General features: G+C 36.8%; 1 protein-coding gene across 8 annotated transcripts in view; it reads right to left on the bottom strand.

Moving 5' to 3' along the window:
* Nucleotides 1–1,820: 1,820 nt before the first annotated feature.
* KLC1 (kinesin light chain 1) overlaps nt 1,821–22,377 on the bottom strand; it is a 60,363-nt gene continuing 39,806 nt past the window's right edge. For 2 of the 8 annotated variants that reach the window (XM_071809681.1, XM_065838135.2), the window contains exons 10-16: nt 21,535–21,584; nt 21,380–21,447; nt 19,841–19,949; nt 16,616–16,777; nt 11,296–11,426; nt 6,668–6,734; nt 1,821–5,285 (exon numbers count right to left, since the gene is read on the bottom strand). In XM_071809681.1, the coding sequence (XP_071665782.1) occupies nt 5,220–5,285; nt 6,668–6,734; nt 11,296–11,426; nt 16,616–16,777; nt 19,841–19,949; nt 21,380–21,447; nt 21,535–21,584 (653 nt within the window). In that variant the 3' untranslated portion in view covers nt 1,821–5,219. Of the gene's footprint in view, nt 5,286–6,667; nt 6,735–9,166; nt 9,718–11,295; nt 11,427–12,158; nt 12,792–16,615; nt 16,778–19,840; nt 19,950–21,379; nt 21,448–21,534; nt 21,585–22,377 lie in introns of those variants that run through there. The other 6 variants (XM_071809682.1, XM_071809683.1, XM_071809686.1 and 3 more) reach the window with 6 other exon arrangements.

The raw sequence follows: 22,377 nt of genomic DNA, 5'->3' as shown, positions 1-22,377 counted from the left end.
AGCAGCCTCTCTGCTTGCAGGAATGAGACGTAAGTGTTGAAGTCACACATGGGTCTGTAACCAAAGTGAAAAACACTTTTACCAGCAAATTTAAGACCTGAGCAGGTCTTCCTGTCATTGCTCCTGGTTTTTTATTTAACTGTCCAGCTGGCAGCTTAAATCTGAGAATGTTACAGCACAGTTGTAGCTCATCAGCACACAAACTCTGAACCTCTAAAATGCAACTGACTCCCAGCTCACACTCAAGTCAGTAACTTTCTGCAGCTGAATGTTCACCTGCAATTTCTACCCCTTCAGTTCCATCCACAGTCAAAAATCCAGATTGTTGTTTGTGTGACAGTAGTAGAGCTTTGGGGGTACAAACCTTCAGGAAGACTGAACGAATCATCTGCTGCCTTTGAAGGCTTGTGGCAAAAGTACTGAAACATGCTTACATTTTAATAAATGCAATTGAAGAACCTTCCCTTTATATAGCTTTATTCATCTTTGGGTTTCACAACTGAGATTTGTTTTTATACAGGAAAAAATGGAAGTAATTTTCACAGATTTACATTCTAAAATGTATTAAGTATATCATCTCTTATCCTGTAAGACCACATTTAAATATTTTTCTATACTTTGAAAAGAAACATTAAATGACACTTAAGAAACTTTGAAACACTTTCAAATTAATCTACAGAGGCCTTTTCAGCAGAGAGAGCACACAGGGTTCTGGAAGCACTGATTTGGAAAAGTAGAACCAAATTAATTTGAGCTTGGTAAAGATAAAAGAGTTTTCACAACTGAACTATTAATAAAACATGTAGTAAAACACACTCAACAATCTCATTACAAGTTTCTTGGTGAAATCACAGTGAATAACTATTTGTTACAAGTAACATTTATGGAAGTTTCTTTTCAACAAAGTTTTATGGGCTAAGACAAACAGTTAAACTCTGAACAGGATTTTGTCCATGGCAGTAACTACACATGAAGATAAAATGCAGCATCTTAAAGCCTATCTTGGAAGGTTTATTATTTTTTTTAAATCAAATGTGAAATCCACATATCAGGGCAGGGGGAAGTTTTCCTCAAGACCAACACATTGACATTACAGTTTTCTGGTTCTGCTGTTGTTGGTTTTGCTTTTTTAAACCAGGACCAAGAAAACAGAAAATCCCATTCCTGATTGCATAGAACTCATCTGGCCCAATTACCCTGTAACTCAGCACCACTGCTGCACAAAGCTTCAACTACCGGATTTAAAACTAAGGACTCGGTAACTTTCCATGCCTGAGTTGTGACTCAAGTATAAATATAGGGAACCTGAGGGCGGATCTGGTTTTAAAAGCTACTTCACTGTGCTTGTTCCAGCTCTATGCAATTGTTGGCGTCTCAATTGTGTGTGCCAGCACAACCATTATGAGCAGCTCCAAGCCTTCTGATGGAGCTGGAGTGTTAAATGAACTTCCAACTGTGTACGGTTCTCTAATTATTCAAAAGCAGCCATAACTAAACAGTTTTGCAACTTTACTGCAAGTATCTTCTCAACAGCTCAAGTCTTTCAGCCTCTATCAGGTGGCAGCACCAGGTTTTGCTTCTTGCCTTGTTGTTTTGGGCTTTTGGTTGGTTGGTTTTTTTTAAGTGTTGATCTTAACTATTCAGTGTGCTGAGACTATTGTGAGTGGTTTGGGGGAGGAAAATAATCAAATGTGGATGATGTTCAAGATTTCCCTCCCTTCTAAACTATTGAGAGAAAAAAGCGCCAATGTTTCTACCAATACTTCTCTAAGTCTGTGACCATGTAAAGTTGCTACAACAAAACTGTAAACTTCACAACATCACGTCTTTTAACATTTATTCTCTCAGTACAGGCTAGCATTACCAAAAATGCAGTTCTTTTAGCAGCTTTCAGACAAAATACATGACCTGCATAACAAAAACTAAATTAACTTGAACTCATCAAGTATTGTAAACACACATTCAACAAAGCACTGAACCCCCCCTTCACTATGTATTTACAACAGAACCACACCATTTTCAAAATTACTGGATTCAAATGGTACAATCTAAGCACAAGTACTTCTCAAGCCTAAAACTGTTTTAATTTACTACCATTCAGGAGGGCTTGGGGGATGTTGTTTAAGAAAAGGTACAGACTCCAGGTAACATGTGCAACTGCTGTCCCGTTGTTGAAGTGCTGTGTTCTGTCACTGCAGGACTGCAAGCACAGTCATCACAGCAACAGTTCAGTTATTCCTCCTCTAAAAGGAGCAAACCATGAAACAGCTACATTTTATAATAATACTTAAATAAGCTCTAAACCCAAGACCAAGTATTACCGATCTATCTCAAGACGAGCGCACAGGCAGACAGACAGAAGGACAAACAGGCACTTTCTATCAGCAACAATTCCATGAGCGGACCTGAGCCGACTCTGCACCCCCGTTTGCAGGAGAATCCGGAGGAACTGCCCCAACCAGAGGCATCATTACCTTTTTAATGCAGTTCACCCTTACAATGCTGAGCAAGGACCAACGTGTTAGATTACAAACAAAACAGCACTGTGAAGGCTGCAGTTTTCCTAACAAGACTTTGAAGGTGTTTTCTAGTTTTCCGTTTCAGAGCTGTTGATTTAGTTTGATAATGAAGACATCCCAGAGCTACACAATTAGGAATTCTGGTTTTACACTGTATGTGAACTGTGAGCTACAACTGGACAGGGAATTCAGAAATAAATTCTCACATAAAAGCCAACTGAGAAGCCCACTTGAAATTTAAATGTATACAAACCATGTCCTGACAGTAATTCACTCGTGATGCAAACAATAGGAAGGTTGACCTTAAATTTCTTACAAGTTCCTCTCAACTGCAAACAGCTCATTGGCTCACAGCTGTAATGACTTGGTCACCATTCTTGGGGATCTATGAATTACAGAAGTCTTGAAATCTGTTTCTTCTCTGAAAAAAATAACCTTTTAAATATAAGAATTGTTTAATATGCAGTAGCTCAACAACTTAATCTTCCAACACACTTTAAAACACAATATAAAGGTTTAAAACATTTAAAAGCAGAGGACTAGTAATGCCACCAACAGTAAGATCCTGAGTGAGAAAATTCCCTCACTACCACCATCAACACACCATGGGCTTACATTTTAAAAACTTACTGTACATTGTAATCTGGCGTGGTTAAACGTTTTATTGCTATTTATTTTTTGTGGGTTTGAGAGGCTGCAAGAATAATTTTTCTTCAAAGCAGAAATATGAATGTAGAAAACATATTATTCAGTTTCTTTTAGGTAATTCCTTGTTACTTTAAGTTCTGTGCCCAAAGAGCTGTGTGGGTTTTTGGAGGTCGGAGCTCTGCAGAACGGCTGCACGGGGCCAGCTCAGCCCAGCCTTCTGCACAGAACCCAGCTCGCCAATGGGTGCATGCAACATGTTTTGCTTTAGGGGAAAAGAAAGTATATATATTATGTATATTTTTATATAAAAAGCTCTTAATAAAAAGATTAAAACTCAAGAGTCTACATTATATGAGTATATATTGTTAAGATAACTGAGCAACCATCTGTTCTTGCTTGAGTTCATTAATGAATTGCACTATGTGCTAAAACTTCTACATATTAGCAGCATCATTTCTCACGATTTCTAAACTGTCTTTATAGCAGGCGCACCAGACGCAGCTTTCTTTAAAGAGATGCTAATAAGGTACCTCCTGGTAAACGTAGGCAAGTGCATTACACATACAGCTTTTTGCACCGGGTGTCGTAACACAACTTAAAACCAGATGCAAAGCCAGTCAGATACTTCTACAAAGTACTAATTCTAATGACTCTTCACAGCCTGTTCAAATACTAAAACTTGCTTATGTTCCTATGTTCTACCTCCTTCAGTTGGTGCTAACCTTGAATGAATATTCCAGCTTTTCCCAAAGTTAATTTTGTTCAGCATTTTCCAACTCACAGCTATGACCACAAATACATTTGTACACACACTGGTGGCTTTTTTACTTTCTCATCAAACTTCGCATGAATAAGAATTTTTACAAAAGATGAACAAAATTACAAGCTTTACAGAAAAGCAAAGGAAATACTAGTGTCTAAAAAATACTTAAAAACATACATACTTAGTTCCAGCAGCAGTCCTGTATACAGACAGCGTATACATTAACCCTAAGTAGATTTAACACGGGTGCGTGGTCAAACAAGTTGCTTGCCGCTTCTGGCCGTCTAGTGCATCCACCGGGGCCCTTCAGATCCGAGTGGTCCTTTGCACAGCAGCTACTCCGCAGCGTAACAGCCCAGCGGGCAGCTGCCCACATCTGTCAGCGGCTGCTACGGAGAAAGGCGGGATTTGGGATCAGCGTAAGGAAACGTTGGAGCACTCCCAGCAAACAGAGAACGGGATCGTGAATTCCAGTGGACAAGCAAATAAAGTCAACCTGAGGCTTTATGTTTCCCTAAGAGCAGCGGCAGCTGCTCTGGGACAGTCGCAGTCCAAAACTTCAGTATTTGTCAACCATCCAAGGTAAAGGTCAAAACATTTTCCATTTCAACGTGAACTGTCCTATCTCCATCAAATATTGTGCCCTAAGATGTATATCAACAAGTATCAAAGCTATGGTCACAGGTATTGCTATCCATGCTATCTATATGTGACGTAACCCCAACCATCTCTTCTGGAAAATTTAATAGCTCAATCTAGTGGTTAAGTAAGCCGGGTCTAAGTGCTGTTTTGCTAGCGAAGGTTTCCAACGTGACTAATCTGTGGTGCAAAGGAAAGCCCCACCAATACAGTATGCTCAATTTGAATTTATACAGTAACGCACATTAAATTTATCCTTTTGTCATTCCAGGACTGTGTATATTTACTGCTACACATTTCATTTTGCCTGCATTTTCAAACATCTTTGCATTTTGGTATGTTTTAAATATGTTTGCATTTTTGACATTTTTTTGGCTGCTGTAATATTCAGATCTATTAAACAAATCAATATGAGTAGCATGAATGGGAGCAGTGCAATGAGCAATATATATCTATAGAGTTTTTACCCACTAATACTGTGTTTAAAATCATCCCTATTTAGAAAAGTAAAACCAGCAGTCCATGAGAAAAAAAAAAACAAAATCTACAAACGAGGTGTTCCTATTCGTAATGATGAGGAACCAAAGCTTTGAAGGTCTCAGTGCTTCTTTATTCACAAAGGAATATTAGCTAGCTTCTGTCCAAGAATCTCAATGCGCCAAATCAGTATGACTGACACTCAGAGCTCTCGAGTCTGTCAGACAATTATTTCGTTCCTGTGTGAAGGGGAAAAAACAAACAAACAAATTAAGCAGATGCCCAGATAGTTCAAGCAAATAAACAAAATTACTAGTTTCAACATACAGGAGCAATATGAGGAACTACAGAGAACTGGCCATGTTTGCGTTGGGCTGGACGACACTTTTCCATATTCTAATAAATGTCTTTTTCCCCCCGACTTTCAACAAGCAATACTGAAAATATCTATTGGTTGTTACAAACACCTGTTACAGTCCTGAGCCAAGTCTTACCAGAAATGCAAGAGCCCATCTACGGGAATTGCCGTGACTGTCTGTAGTGGGGGAACTACGAAAGTTCACCACAAGTGACAACTTCTTTAATATCGCACCATACACACAGACAATTAATTATTATTCTGGAAGTCCCATCAATTCTACACTAAGGACCCAGTTTAGGGGCACCCAGGGCATGGTGTTTGAAACCTTGGCCAAGAATTATGCTTCACCCTGGATTTTTACTTGTTTAGGCTGAAGTTCACCCTGAGCAAAGTTCTGTGGACGTTTCACACCATGGAAAACTCTGCAGCACGTTCATTAGAGGTAACAGAGTTAAGACACCTTTATGCCACTCAACAGTAAAATGAGAGCCGAACAGTTTAGGCTTTCTTGCTACTTTAGGACAAACAGTGATGAAGATCCTCATGTACACTTTTGTTAATACAGAAGTGACTTTATCTTCCTAAAATTAGTTGGAGTTACTGTGTTAGTAAATGGCACAGCAGTGTTTAGAATGCAGAACATTGCCAGCTCGTTTGACAATTTACAAAACAGTGACTTATTAGGTAAAAACAGGAAACGAGAACTCGCAGTCGGGGACACCACGTACAGTTAAGCAAAATAAGGAGGTTTTATATTAGCAGAAGCATAACATAGATCAGACAACCTTCTAGAGACTGGTCCTGGACAACCTCAGAAACAACTGAAGTCGCATTTAAGGGAATCTCAAAATGTACAGTAATTAGGATGACTGACCTCTTCGCAATAGAGGGGCTGAAGTAAAAAATACTTAGTAACGGGGCTTTAAGTTCTTGTTTCATGTTTGTGGTGTTGGGTTTGGGGTTATTTAATTAAATAAGTTTCATATCCACTGAAATAGTTAGAGGGTCCAGAGGCAGAGACTGCTTGATATCATAAAAGCTGATGCTCTTTACTGGTTGGACTTAAGCACTTGCTTAAAATTAAGCATAATTCACTAAAGTGTTATAGAACGATGCCTTAAGCATACACTTCAAACATCTTACTGAAGTAGGATCTTGCCAATCACTGAGAGTTTGTTGTTTTATTGTTTCTCATATTCTTTTTATCCCAAACCCTACTAAAGATATCTATTTTTGTAAGAATATTGTAGGGCTTCTTACTTGAAAATGATCTTCAGTAGCCTTGCCACCCATGTTAAGAACATTCAGAGAACTGGCACGCTTCATGCTGCAACCAGGACAGTGAACATGCAAGGATAAACCCATCAGAACAGCTGAAAACTAACAGCTCTAAAAACACAATATAACAACGAGCAATGCACAGTTACGGGAGTTTGAACAATGCCCCAGAGCTGATCTGAGGGACAGCCTTAAAGACAACTACAGAACTTAGAATAGGTTTAGATTCAGTTCTCAATTACATACAAACCCCCCAAAATTCCAAGCTCCTCAGAGCTTAAACACTTCAGTCAACTGATTTAATTCCAACTCAAAATCTCACTTTTGAAAGCACATCAAATTAATACACTGACTTAGCATTTTTTTTAATCAGCTAATTCTCTGATTCAATTTTATGCAGCTTCTTACAAAAGCATCAAAACATTCAGACAGTTTAGGAAAAACAAATGTGAAACATGAATAAGTTTGTCACATAGGCAGCATTTAACTTGGAAAAGCTACAACCGATGTTAGTTTAATACTTTCTGCCTCATCTAGGTAAGTCTCCAGAAATGTATTTCAAACGAATTTTAACGTCTTTTATTTTAAACATTTCAAAGTGAAGGGAAATAAGATGGTTGCTGCTCTTTGGCTGTGCTTGTGGCTTTACACCGCTCTGAGCAGCACTCACAACCAGCCGGGGATGCAGTATTGAAAGCAACAGGTGAGGAAAAAAATCACCTACAGAAGAGCTACTGACAGTCAAAATATCACTGCATTAACTGCAACACCGACTGCTGTTTGAGATGAGAGTTACTAATTCATTTACATTTCTCAAACATGTACAAAATTTAACAAAAGTACTTTCAAGTGTGTAATGACATTCAACATCAGCCTTCAGCTTCCCATCCTCATGGTGACTACAAGAGGAGTGTCTGGTGTCCTCATCCCAGTGTCTGTACATCACTCAGAATGCACGAGACACGCTTTGACTTTTCACCAGCTCTTCACCTACTCCAAAAATACTGCACGAGGACTGGAAGGTAATGCTATTCAGACAATGAGAGCCCAATCCTGCAGGGCTACCCACAGCTTTAGAGACAAGTGGCCGATGCAAAGTCTCCAGTGCCTTTCAGTAACACGGAAAGGTTTATCCATACAGATCACATTTGGTATTTACCAGTTTTTCTTCCTACTGAAGCAAGACCACCAACATTCAACATCAAGCTTGTGTTTAAATGCTTTTGTAAAGCAAAGGCTTAGCAGAATAATGAACCAAAACACTAACAAAGGCGACAGCTGCCATGTCTCATAGCCTTACTGGTTTTCTAGCATTAAATCTGAACATTTCAAGAGCCAGAATGCACAGAGTTTAAAATATTTGACATGAGTGTTAGCAACAACAAAGCAAGGACTCATGCATGGTATGCACCTCTCATTTATTCATAGAAATGTACAACAAAGGTTATATATGGAAGTCAGTTAATTTGTAAAACACAGAATATTACATAAAACTCTCAATAAGAGCATAAAGGTTTACGGAAAACATTCCAGGGAAATAGAAAGTCTATCAGTAAAACTTAAGACAGATATTTTTAGGTTCTTGCTGAAGTGCTAATTAAAAAAAAATAATTGTTATCACATGCAAGATACTGGGGGGGCTGTTTGTGTTGGTTTTTTGTTTGTGTGTTTTTGTTGTTGTTGTTTCTAAATCAACATACGTAAGAACTTTAGTCTGGCAAATGCACTTTTAATTCCCTCCATATTAGAAACATGATTGCCCAAATATCAAGGGCACATGCAGTTGCTTTCCTGGTGGATAAGTAATAGCAATAACAAAAGCTTTTTTTTTTTCTTTTAAATTACAAATATTAACTGTTCTGCTAGATGGTCAAAATCTTAAAAGCAAAAAAAAATCAAACCTAACACTAGATAAGAAAAGTTAAGTTACTGCAGAACTCGATTCTGAAATATGATAAATGAAGAAGTGATACCATGCTTCAGGTATTGTATGTTTCAAAGGATAGTTCTCAAGAGATTTGTTCTTTGTCAAAAAGGCGTTCGCATGATTTTAAAGAAACAATTTCCCTGATGTGTTTTCCACTTTATTCTCCTCAATCTTCTGTATCGAGCAACGACATGAAAACTTTCTTTCCTGCTGTGATATTAATGTATTTCTATTTGGGTATTTCTCATTTCGAATCACACCAGCACTGTCAGTTACTATTTCCAGAAACACACTATGTGTGTGCCACACTATGGCAAGAGGTATAATTCTATTTCAAAATGAAGAGACACACAGGCAGGGAACGCAGAGGTGCACTGATGAGGAGGGAGGCAGGTAAGTCTTCTACCTAGAGGGGCCAACTTCATGGCAAAAATCAGTTATATGTGCTATCTCATTATTCAGCTTATTAAACACACTAAAAACCAAAGGTTTGCATAATAAAAACTGAACATCAATTTTATTAAATCCTGAGGCAGGAAAAAAAATTTCTTCAGAAAATGAAATCAAAATGGTTTCCTGGAATATCAATATGTACAGCTATGCTTCATGATCCACAAAGCTTGTGTTTAATACCAGGGATCTTAGCTAGTTTTAATAACAAATGCAAATATAAATTAGGATGTAAAAGTGTCTATATCTTACAAGAACAGAAATTGTAATGTTTGTTGTCTTTACACACTCAAGGTGCATATCTACATAAAAGCCCATAATGCAATACACTTATTGCAAGTTTTAGGTGTCACTGTAGTTTATTCTTAAGAAACAAGAATGTTTTGTCAAAAAGGGAAAGCAAGAAAGACATTGCTTTGTTTTCAAATTTGTCTCACATTAATGTCTTTATTTGAGGAAATCTTATCTGGTGATAGAGACCCCACAATACAATTAATGTTGATGTGGGTAGATTACTACTTCGGTGGTCAAATACTACCACTGAAGGGCAGACAATAAAAAGGCAGGGGAGTTCTGATAGGACTCTGCAAAGCCAAATTTCTCCAGTTATACTTACACATAATCTGCCACACCTGTAACCACAGAGTTACTTTACCTGCAGAGAAAGTTACCTCTCTTTACTACAGAGAACAAGGGATTAAACTCTTGGCTTTTAAGAAACTGAAAACCTTTCCATATCCCACAAATACGAGGAGAAAATGCAAAATTAGCTACGAATACATGCATCTGTTCACACAAGAATATACCTGAACTGCCATGTATGAACTCGAGAGAGAGCTGAGTGAAAACAGAATACCAACGTATGAAAACGCTAATACTGAAGAGAAAGAAGGAAATCTCTTTTATTCTATTTTGGCTTGCATCTGCTTGTTTTCCATAAAGCATTTTACGTTTACCTATTTCCTTCTTCTAAGCACGTGCTTTTCACAGTTTATTCCAAATTCATCAACTCAGAGGCAGTTCTTAAATGATCTATTAATAAATGCAAAGGGATTTTTGACCTTGAATGTGATTCAATGCCTTCCACATCAAGTTTCTGGCAGCTAAGAGTGAAATTTTAATTAACAATTCTAAAAATCAAATCAGGTTGAATTTGAAAAAGATACGTGAGGAAGAGAATTTGATGTGTATTGCAGCTGTTCACAATATAACTGGACTTGAGGGCTGACAAGACACATTGAGAACCTGCCTCCAGATCACTGTCTGGGTATCACCATCATCATCATCATCTACTATATCATTCATAGATCTAGCTGCTCCATCAGAAGTTCCTCCAAGTTCTCCAATTTAACATTTTAAAGCATAAATTCAAATTCACATTGTCATTTCCTGCCAACTGGAAGAGTTCCAGTTTTTCATGTCAAGGGGGAAAAAAACCCCGCAAAACCAACAGCATTGATGTTGTGAGTGAAGGGGAACACCCGCGAGTGCGATGGCGAACAAACAGTAGACATTTTAACATTTCCACTTCTCTGCAGCAGCCAATAAATGAGGAATGTTTTTATGCATTTATCAGAAATATTACGTACATCCAACTCCATAATCGCATGGCAAACACGAAACGGTGAGAAGTCAGATTCATTGAAATTTGAATTTTTGCCACTGACCTCACTGAGGCCAAAATGTTCATGAGATTCAAAACTAGGTTCAAGTTTTTCAACATTTTCCTCTGCTCTCTGATATCTGAGTTTTCCAAAAATAGAAACTGAGAAGGGCTCAAATCAGTAATTCCTTTTATATTCACAGCAATATATAAACATATTAAGCTATACCAAAAATCCTAGTTGTGGGTTTACTGTATTCAAGCTTTTATTGTAAAAAACCAGTAAGTTTTATCATTTTTTGCTGCTTTGTAAAAAAGGAGAATTTTGCAGGTAACTAACATTTACCAATAATCCTATGTGGCTTTTCTATTCTTCTAGTAGCTAAAGCAGCAAAAAGGTAAAAACCACTGTTAAAAATTGAGTTAACTCTTGAAAGCAAACATACTTCCTCAGATGCTACAGAACTTTCACTGTAGATTTAAGAAATTATTTTCCACTTTATTTCTCTTTAAGATATAAATCCCTACGAGCTGCAGTTAGGTAACCAGAGAAGCAAGCGCTGCTCTAGGTGCTGCACAAGGCTACCGCGGGGGCACCGACCGAGGGCACAGCTCAGAGCAGATATTTACCCTGGATTCTTTGGTTCACTGTCTCGTGAACTTCCTCCCTTCAGCTTTCTAACCAGCTTCTCACTGCTGCGTCTAATGGAAGCCCGAAGTTTGCTAAAGGAACCACTGCGTTTTAAAGATCCAGTGCCATCCTGAAAAAAATTGAACACATGTGAAACTGCGAGAGTTTATTGCCCTCCCCCAAATCTGGCTCAAAAACACTTCACTGTTAATTTTCTTTTTATTGCTATTAATATATACTTGGTACAATTACCTAAACACATAATACCATATGCTACAACCTTACCAAAGCAAAAGGATTCCTTCCAAACTGCAAAGATTTCTAAAATATCAAGACATGCTCAAGCCATTATTTAGAATCATTAATAAAAACCCACCAGAGTAGTCAAACAGTTCACCATCACCATGTTACCTTTCATATGAGTGCATTGTGGTTAACATAGTACAAGCCCCAAGCAAAAGCATTCCATCAGTCTAAGAAAAAAACTGGTTTATTCATTCTAAACATCTACATTATTTGCAAACATGCTTAATTAATCCTAAAATCCTTAAACAAAAATATTTCTTGATCAGAAACATGTAGGGTTAAATGTCTGTGCTTCATTTTAACTTTCACCAAAGAAAATGTAAAACAGGATTATTTTTTTATACATTGCATTCATGTTTTACACTGCTATGCTGATCCAAAGAAACTTCCAACTGACCACAATACTATTTTTAAATGTTTTACTCTTAAAAAAAACAAACAGTTTAGTAAGATTAGAAGTGACTGCCTCCTACTTCATAGAAATCCTATGTGATTATGAAAGAAGAATTGTAAAAGAAGAAAGTAAAGAACTACTAAGCAGACAAAGACAGACGCCTGAGTTGGAGTGAGTTTATTAGAAGTTAGAAAGACAAATACACAAATCACTGAACACCAAGATTAGTAGAGAAAAGCATAATTCCCAAAATCTCACACAAAGACTAAACAGCAATGCTACTTTAGAATAATCATAAGTGAAGACATCCAGAGTTCCATATTGATGTTAACCATGTAATAGGTCTCTAAATACATTTTAAAGCACTTGGAGAACATGCCTTACTGTTACGGGTTTGGTTTTGTTTTTCTCCTGTAAAGATCACCATCATGCCATTCCAGTAATACCTTGTGTGACACTTTTAACTACCTTTTTTCCATAGTGAACAGCTACTTATAAAGTTCATTGATACTTTTTTTTTTTTACTAATGTATTACAGAGCAAATGGTTGTAATAACATTTTGTATGACTAGATACATATCTGGCAAAGCTACACGTGTACAGAAATAGAAAACTGAAAAAGAAGACAGCAGCACTGAAGGAATGGCCAGTTTACAGGGAAGTGTAGCTCTGACAAGAATCTTAAGGGGTTTGCTAAAACACAGCAGTCAGTACTGAAGAGAGAAGTTAAAGCTTGAAGATGGTGCACGCCCGTCATGCAGGAGACAGTATAAGAATCACAAAAGGCATCTAGGCCTGTCAGAAACGGAGAGAGAAAAACTGAATGAAACTGTTGGGAAAAATTCAACAGTTTTCAATTTTGAACAGTTACGTTTACAGTATTTCTAGGTCACATTCCCAGAGTATTTGGACAGAATGTACAGCTTTATACAGTTTCGCCTATACACTAATATCCGACTTACAAATGAATGATGCTGTGCATTCCTTAAGTTAGAATACAAAACACCTTTCAGAAGGGATAGCCTTAGTATTACATTTTATAAACAAATAAAGGATTTTTTTTTTCAGCTGACATTAACAGAAAAATAAAAATAAAGGAAAAAAAATATAACAGAAGAAAGGAACAGAGCAAGGTGCATTCATTTCAGCTTTAACTTCTGTCAGGAATTTTCCTTGAAACAAAACTGCAAGAAAAAAGAGGTCTTCCCCTAACCTCCAGACAAAATTCTGTTCATTCCTTTAAGGAATTAGAATAAAACTGAGCTCGTGAGTATTTTTCAGAACATATCTGTCTGTGTGTATATCATCCAAGTGGAAACGTCTGGACTTTGCCTAATGTAGTGAGGCAGCTGAAAGAATCCACCTTTAAATAGAAGCTGTGGTTCAATTTACATGCTTTCCATTCTCAGTGTTAAGTACAGAAACCATTACTGATAGTCTTAAAAGATACCGGTGGTTTTGAGAGCCTTTATCTACAGCAACTGGAGTGAGCAGTAATTAAAATTATTCTTGGAAATGGCAAAATGCCTTCCTATCAAGTGATTAGAAGATCTAAATCTGACATTTGTGTTTCAAACTAAATTGCATATATTGTTCACACATTTAAAAATAGACTTCAGCTTTGCAGGGTTGAATAAATTGAGATTTAAATTCCAATTATAAGTATTAGATCAGTGGAAAGGTTAATTATTCCTATGGTGTTAAACCACTGATGCTATAATAGCGATAATGATCCAATCAACAAAGGCAAGACAAATTTGGTAGGTATAGAGCATAACTTCTATTGTGCTGATGAGCACATTAGGAACGAGCAGACAGGCTCTTGGGTACTTCAAGTCTGAAATAAAAACGTCGAACTTCCAAGTGAAACACTGACTGCATGATCAACAAAATACCTTTAAAATACAAGCTTAGGATACAAAAAAATCCTAAATCCAGTTTAAACAAATGAAAAACCCCACAGAGATAGCCTTTTCTACGGCAAAGATTAATTGCCAGTTTTTATGTCGCTCAGAATGAGAATCACCTTATTACTTTTGCTTACACCTCCCACCGCCGTCTCCAGCTGTCTGCTACGATGCTCTGACTGACACATCCTATTAAACAAGGGCAACTCTCCCCAGCTGGTCTATGGTAGTGAAATTTGTCTTTGTTTCACACCTGAAAGTGGACTGATGTGCCCAAAAGCTTATACTTTTGAAGCATACAGTATAGAATATTAAAAGATATTTCCTCACACTAAAAACATGATCTTAAGCTATATCACAACACCATGATGATCTGTTCTCCAACTGGCTGCAAGATCAATTTACAGAAATGCCAGTTACAAATATCCACTGTCACTTTTAATATACAAACATAATAAGGGACAAAAATCTTGGGATTTCTACCTTGAATTTTTAAGACAAATTATTTATTTGCATTTTGGACTATCTTTTGTTAACTTTATTGGATTAACTTTATAAATAACATGTAAACGTGCAATACACAACCTCACTTAGCACATTGATTTTAACAGTCACTGACAGATTTATTTCAACATATATTTCAGTTCTTTTTGTACAAACATAAGACATTACAGTAAACAATACTTAATAGGGATTATATTCCCTATGGAAGTTACTTAATTACTGTAAATCTTACAAAAAAACTTTCATTGAAGTTTGTTGCTTTATGCTCTCCACCTATTTTCCCTGACAGCCAATATGCGTCAGCTTGAGCACTTGAGAAGAATTTAAAGGGAAAAGGCCTCTCCTCAGGCTCTGCACACACAAGTAGCCACCTGATAAAAAAAATTCTACTGTACTTTACAAATCAGAATATTTTGTCTGGAGGGAACACACAAGGGTAAAAAAACTACACAGTATAGAGGGAAGAATAGCGATAAGATAGGAACATCAGCAGGGTAGAGGGAGAGAGAGTTGCCCACTTTACGTAACACACATAATAGAAAAAACCTTCTCTCAAGAGGGGGAAAAAAAGAAATAAAGATAAGAATAAAGCAATGCCACTTCAGCACACTAAAAGTGGAAAGTTTCTCTGCCTTTAGAGGTCAAAATTTAATTTTTCAGATCAACAAATATTATCACTGAGTTGGATTCAAATATTGACCTAGAAATACTGTCTATTGCTTTTCCAGAAGGCCTTTTCAATCCAAAACCTGCATGCTTGTTTAAATTAATGTCAATAGCAGAAAAAAAAAATGTAATCCATTTAGAACATATAGTCATGCAAAGTACAGCGAAAATTAAGGGAAGAGTACAGTACACAGTTCTAATGCTGAATGGGCAAAATGAGCATTAAAAAAGAGTTATCCAACCTTACTTTGGCTTGGTTAATGATGCAGTATTATTCACAATAGATGCTGATTGACTGTCGTGGCACTGAGAACACCAATGCCAATGAAACAATAATAGACAAAAGCAAAGATGGAAAAGAACATTCTCCTTTAAGACTAAAGCAGTATGTGTTTTATCAAGTTTTCTTTGGAATGCTAAACTTTGTCTCGTGTGGCTACAAAAAGGAAGAAAATGAAAAGATTGCTATTGTAAGAGAATCAAAACTTCAGAGCACTCAATGTTGCAAAGTAGGCTACTTCCCCTCCCCTAAAGCAAAAGCAGGCGACACCACTTTTATAATATAACAGGATATTTGCAGCAGAATTGCAGCTGGGAGTTAGTTAACAGTGCTCTATATATCCCATTGCCAGCAATGGGATAAAACACAGGAAAGCTGGTGACAGAAGCAAACAACTACATAAGCCAGATCAATAACCCAAAGCTTGAATTGTCTTTCAAATAAAGGAAAACAATGGTTAGAAAATTGCATACGTAATCACATATATATATCTTCTTACTTTATGACAATCAGTGTTATACAGTGAAGCCAATATATGGGAAATGAATAGGAACAAGCCCTGACTCCAGTGAAATTGTAATATAGGAAAATGACATTAATATTTCACTTAAGAAATACGAAGTTACTATCACATGTTATGTGATGGCACTTTCTTAAAACAGACTGTATAGCAGCTTGAAAAGTCACAGTCTTTCCTCTAACAAGTCGGGTAACGAGGAAATTGAAATTATTTCAGTGTTAGACTGAACACTTTCATTTACTCTAAAAGTGCTAACATTTAATACATCTCTATAGCAAATGTTCTTTGTAATTCCAACAGATGCAGTATTTTTAAAGAAACATTTAAAATATAGACAAATGTGGCATCAAAAGGAAAAAAGCAAAAGTAAGTTAATTGCCAGAATATTTCTACCAGTAAAAAGAAACCACTGACAAGCAATTGTACACCAGACCATAACCAGGACACTCAATCAGCATTAAACAACTTAAATACAACTGCTCAGGATTCTTGAAGAATTTTCACCATTCAGGGCAACAACAGAAAGGATGTTTTAATATATTACTTTTTTTTTTTTTTTACATTATGTTATAAAAAACAAAATGTCATTCTTCATTTCTTAATTGTTTCTGCAAAATTACAAAATACAAAGTAGATCAACCAAGAAGCTACTGGGAACACAACAGGCTGGTGAATGGACAACCACGTTGGTTATGGTGATAATTTATCTAGGCTATTTTCTTAAACTGTGTACTGTACTTACCCCGTTCCATTCTACGCTCATACTCACTTCCTCGCCGCCATCAGGACCACTCTCGTACTTTACCACGTCAACATTGAGGCTCTCTCGGCTTCGCCTTTTTTCTATGCTCTCAGGGTCATTCAGCACTTCAGCAACTCTCTGTTTATGAACATTGTCAAGACCCTGAGAATTACATAAAATGGGAAGAGGTTTTATTTTATTACAACCTGTATCAATCTACAACTTACATACAATAACCATATCAAGAAGGAAGCAACTCCAACACCCTGACTCTGCTTTCAAAGGGCTGTTGAGTTGGCCTTTAAACATTGCAGGAAACAATACAGCATGAAGTGGACCAGTAGTTTGGTACTTTGAAAATTCAGTGACTTGCCATTCTTTTTCTCCTTCCTTATTACTTGTCAGAGCCTCATGATGTATATGTCACTTACCTGGAGACATGTGACCACCAGCAATTTCAGCAATTTATTGATCATGAACAGTGAATGCAATTCTCAGCTTTCCACCTATCAAATGTGCAGTGTCCACCTACTTTTGGAAAGAACGTCGCAGATGTCTGAATACCTAATACTTAAGACACGGGTTGTGTTATTTACAAATAAAGACATGACACTTGGCACAGTACTATAATCTATCCTTCAGAAAGAGATAAAATAGAAAATAAGCTTGAAATAGAACAGACTATGGTAAATACAATATGTTTACTTTGTATTAAAGAACGCACATCAATCACCAAACAATCCTTTAAGTATCTTAAAAGTGCTAAAATACCTTCTATGAAAACCCTGTACTAAAAATAATGGCAAAATCTTTAACACAAACTAGTAAGTAACCAAGCTAAAATCATACTTATTTTCAGTTTTGTTTTCTTTATAATAAACCTACTCCACACCACAAATGGTATTTGCTGACAGGAAGAAATGCCAGATAAATATTGTAAGACACGTAAGAAAATATTCTGCATCCTTCATTGTGCAGCATTAGCAGCAAACACAGCAGGGGATGTGTGCAAACCCAGACAGTCTACCACAATATAGGAAGTGAAAATCATGCCAAAATTCTACTTAAAAGTGCATGAAAAAAAATGAAAGTTGTTTTAGTGGCACAGAAAAATCAGGTTCCTCATTCCCATACAGCTGGTTTCCAGTAACTGAAGACCAAAACAGCCCTCCCAAATAAATTCAGCACACAAGGAAGCATGAGACCAATATATAATGATCAGAAATGTTCACTTCCATACCACTGTATGAAGAGTGGCTAGAGCTCTCAGTAGAAAAGTATGGGCTCAAAATGGCTTTTGCACCAACCCCTTTAACAGCACAGAGCACAAAGAGCATTAAACTATTTTAAATCATCACTTTGGAGGTGATGTATCACATATAGCCTCTTTCTTTAATGACCTAGAATAGAAAGGCAGTGTTAAACGCTGCTAGTAAGACAGTTGTTCACTACATGTCCAAATCCACTGCTGTGTGTAATGTCATGGATTATGATATAATAGTATAGGTGGTACATGATGCACTGATGCAAATCTGAAGATAAAATAGCAGCAGCAAGCCTCCAGCAGGCAATATGGAAAATGGACACAAGGACGAGTTTTGGCAGCAGTACTGGCAAGCCAGATATGGGCTGATTAAAGAGGGACTCTGAAAGAGACTTCTCCAACAGCAAGATCCTCCCATCCTTAATTCCCAAATAATCAATTCCAAGCTTCATAGTTAAATTTTGAACTTGAAAAGCTGGTGTTTTTTTAATATAGAAAAGAAAACAAACATAACTGCAAGTTAGGTTTTCTTCTAGTCTTCTTATTACTATTATATCATGCCAAATTATCCTGGTTGTATATGTTCACACTAAAAAATTATGACACGTAATTGCAACAGTAAAACTAAGAATCAAAGCAAATACGTCAAATGCAGTGCACGTTCATTTCTTGTCTTCAAATTATATTTAAATGACACACCAGGAATGAACCTTCAGTAAAAGTATGTGAAAATCCTCCTCAGTAGAAGAAAAGTACCTCTGTCAACTTTTCTTCCAGATTCATACTTTGCTCTTACCAGTTTCCTTCAATTTATTTGGCAAACATTTGTGAATTTTCCATCATTTTTTTGTGGAAGAGAGAACTTACGCCACCTTATATCACAGGGAACTGTTGCTGAATTCACTAGAGGAGCATGAGGTTTGCCAGGAACTTTTTGCTCTCTCCCTTTTCCAGAAATCTGCTTCTATATACCTCAAACACTGCAGCATCATTCTTTAAAATACAACTCGAGATCAGCATAACCAATAAAATCAATATATTATGTTAGTAAGTTTACTTGAATTTAGAATCTTAGTTTAGAAATTTACATGGACATATAAGAAAGCAAAACAAAACAAATCACTTCTGGAAAAAAATATACAAATCTTATTTACTATTGCAAAAAACCCCCACCTTTCCAAGTTTTTTTATTTGCTTATATTCCTTATTTTGCTTTCCATTTTAACACTGACTAACAAGACATATTTGCCTGTCTGGTCTTACCTACTTTTATAAAAGACATTGTATCAAATCACCCAAAAGAGAAAGGAAAAACAAAAAGCCAGTGAAACCCCAACAAAAACCTTCTGAGACTGTGAAAACGGGTTATTTGAACAGCAGATCAGAGAGCAGGGACAGCGCAGAACTTTTCCACATTAAAAGAATAATAGTCCCCCCTTAAACCATAATATCTATCCCATCTGTCTGCAAAAGTAATAGGAACAGCAACTTGACAGATTTAAAATAGCCTTCTGAAGGTCCGCATCAGTCAGACAGTTGTGTGCAGAAACAGAACATGTGGAAGTTTGACAACTCCTTACTAAAAGTAGGACACTGTTATGGCAAAGGAAATGATCAACAGAAACTCTCCATTTTCCCCTGGCTACAGTCTCTCTCCCAGGACACAGAGCCAGCTGAGGAGTGCAGGCCAATGCTGCTTTCTGCTCTTCCATTTCCAATTTCAACCCTAATTTGAATCACGCCCCCAGTACACGGTGCAATGTCCCCAGCAACTACCAGTCTGCAAGTGTTAGGAAGGTATGAGTTTATCACCAGTTCAGACTGAAATAAGAGGTCAACACCAGGCACTAGACACTGAATAGCTAAAAGTTTCTACATTCTGCACATACGATACACACTGAAGTCGAAAATGTGCATGAGCACAATGCAGAAATATCATTCAGGCGAATTGTCATACTTGCCTGTTTACGGGATCTCATTGCTGCCTCTTCTAATGTTTCAGCAGCTTCAAATTTGCCCTGTCGTCTGTAAAGTGCCCCAAGGTTCTTTAAGGTAGTTGTTACTGTTGGACTATTCAAAGAAGAAAAAAAAAAGTGTGCATATAGCTACATACACATTAAAGTCTTCTCAATTCACAAACTAATAAAAACAAATTAATAAAGCATTTATCATATTTTTGGAAAATATTTACTGTATCTCATTAAATACATTATAATGTACCTGGAAAATCCTGTTACCTCTCTTCAAAGTGCATTAACGGCTCACACTGGGATCAGTCAACAGCCCTGAAACTGGAAGCTGGTAACCTGCCTCTGGATCTACTCCAGGAGAAAACTGGAGTGCTATATCCTCATGTTTCTCAGATGCACCTTGAGGTGAAAATTTGCCTCAATCTGAGTGTGTCCAACTGAATAATTGTGAAGCTTCCATAAAATATGCCTACTCATGCATACAGTGACCACTACAGCAGTGTGTGTTAGCCACAAAACAAATTAACAGTTCATCAGCTTTGACTTACTACCTGTTTGCAGTTTCTATGCCTTCAAACTACACTTGAACAATAAGGGAGGAAAAAAAAAATACCGCACAGTCCATTAACAAGTATCAACAAGATATTTTTGTTTCAATGACACAGTAAGAATTAGCTCAGCCACGGTATTGTTGCTTGAAGATTTGCTCCAGTAACAGTAGATAAAAGACTTCCTCGTGAATTAGAATGAACTAGTACAAGGAAACAAACCAACCAAAGGTATTGCACCCAGCGCTTAGGATGGAGAAGAAAGAGCAGATTACAATACTATAAAGTTTCTGTTGCTTGTTACATGAACTTAAACACTAAAGAAATTCAAAACCCTCCCTGAACATTATCAGTACTAAGTGCAGGCTTTTTCTTAAATCGCACCACCAGCACATTAAAAAAAAGGCAGTTAAAAAAACTAAAGGAAACAAAAAAATCTTTTACCAAGTATAATCCAAGCTGAACTTCTTGTTTTTCTTCTTCCATTTTAAAGTACATGTTTTCATTCACACTGAACTATATTCTTCAAGCTTTAGGAACTCAAATAATGTTGAATTGTGGCAGTTTAAATTTGTTCTCTTGTGCCAGCCAGAAAACTCGAGGCCCCGTTATTTGTACAGTCTCCTTTTTGCTTCTGGCCCTCTCTAGAGGTCTTGCTGGGGCAGGAAGAGCACATATGCCAACCAACGGTATAAAAAGAGAGGTGACCTGTGTGTTCACATGAAGCACTCTCAAGAACACAACTGGTAAAATTTTATGTCACTTACTAGATGTAACCAGCCTAGATCAAAAGCAGCCTCAGGACTTAGAAACTGACACTGTGTTCCTAAAACATGGTTCGGGGCCTGAATTTTTAGTACTATAGTTTTCATAACCCTAAGCAAACAGCTGGTTTGGCTTCATTTTTAAACATGTCTTAATCTGACATTTCTGGATACTGGGTCTTGCCACGTTGTTTGTCCTGTAAAGGACAATTGCCCACCTGTCAACTTTGCAAGCTTTGTACCAGCTACCATATTCTCCAAAAGACGTGCCGTCTTTTTGCTTCCCCTAAAAGAAACAACATTGAAGAAAAATAACTGATTTGTAATTTAAATAGTAAAGGTCAAAAAGAAATATTTATGACAACGGCCTTACTTTGCATTCTTCCCTCTCTTCTGCGTGCATCCAAATAGGCTTATTTTCATCTGGTGAAACAGAAGAAAAAAATTATAGAAGTACAAAACTACAAAGTAGTCATTGTTTCCTTCTCACCCTTCTGAAATGAAGTTGTGAAGCTGATAATTATATTACCACTACAGAAAAGTATGCTGTCTGTACTACAAGCAACAGATACATAAAACATGCACCTCTTTTATAGCTTTACAATTCTGTCTTCTTTTCTTATCTGAACTTAAAAACAGGTACTTTTGAGAAGCTTTGAAGTCAGTATATGCTGCCATCAATTTGTCATGTGATAGGCAACACACACTTATTTTATCATAAGAACTATTTTGACATCTACTAAGTGGTGTGTATGTTACTGTCATGGAATGCAATGAAAATTCTTTGCTGTGATTTATAGTTGATAAAATGCATTTGACTTCAATATACAGTGTAATTCACAATTTAAGGGTATCTTCCTCATTTTTTAAAATGTATTAATGGAGGGCTCACATTAACAATGTATTTATTGTATCATTAAAAATCATGTACTGTCTTCTCCCTGGGACTGGCAAGTGACAAACATTTTTTCTGCCCTTATGAAAAATAAGATAAATTCTGCCAGAAATATAATCCATAAAACGTAAACCTACCAAGTCCATCGCAGGTAAGAAAAGCTCTCCTTTTGAATCAAATATTAGTGCTGTATCTAAGTGCTTTCTTTCCACGAATGTGCTTCAACATATCTATAATCTCATTTTTTAAGTCTACAGCGAGTAGACAGAATTTAGATCAGGATACAATTAACTTCCTGCAGATTTTATTCCATAACAACTA

This window comes from Patagioenas fasciata, chromosome 5 (genome assembly GCF_037038585.1).
Source record: "Patagioenas fasciata isolate bPatFas1 chromosome 5, bPatFas1.hap1, whole genome shotgun sequence".
NCBI lineage: Eukaryota > Metazoa > Chordata > Aves > Columbiformes > Columbidae > Patagioenas > Patagioenas fasciata.
Note: the sequence above shows the minus strand (reverse complement) of the source record. Positions and strands in the feature narration are given on the sequence as shown.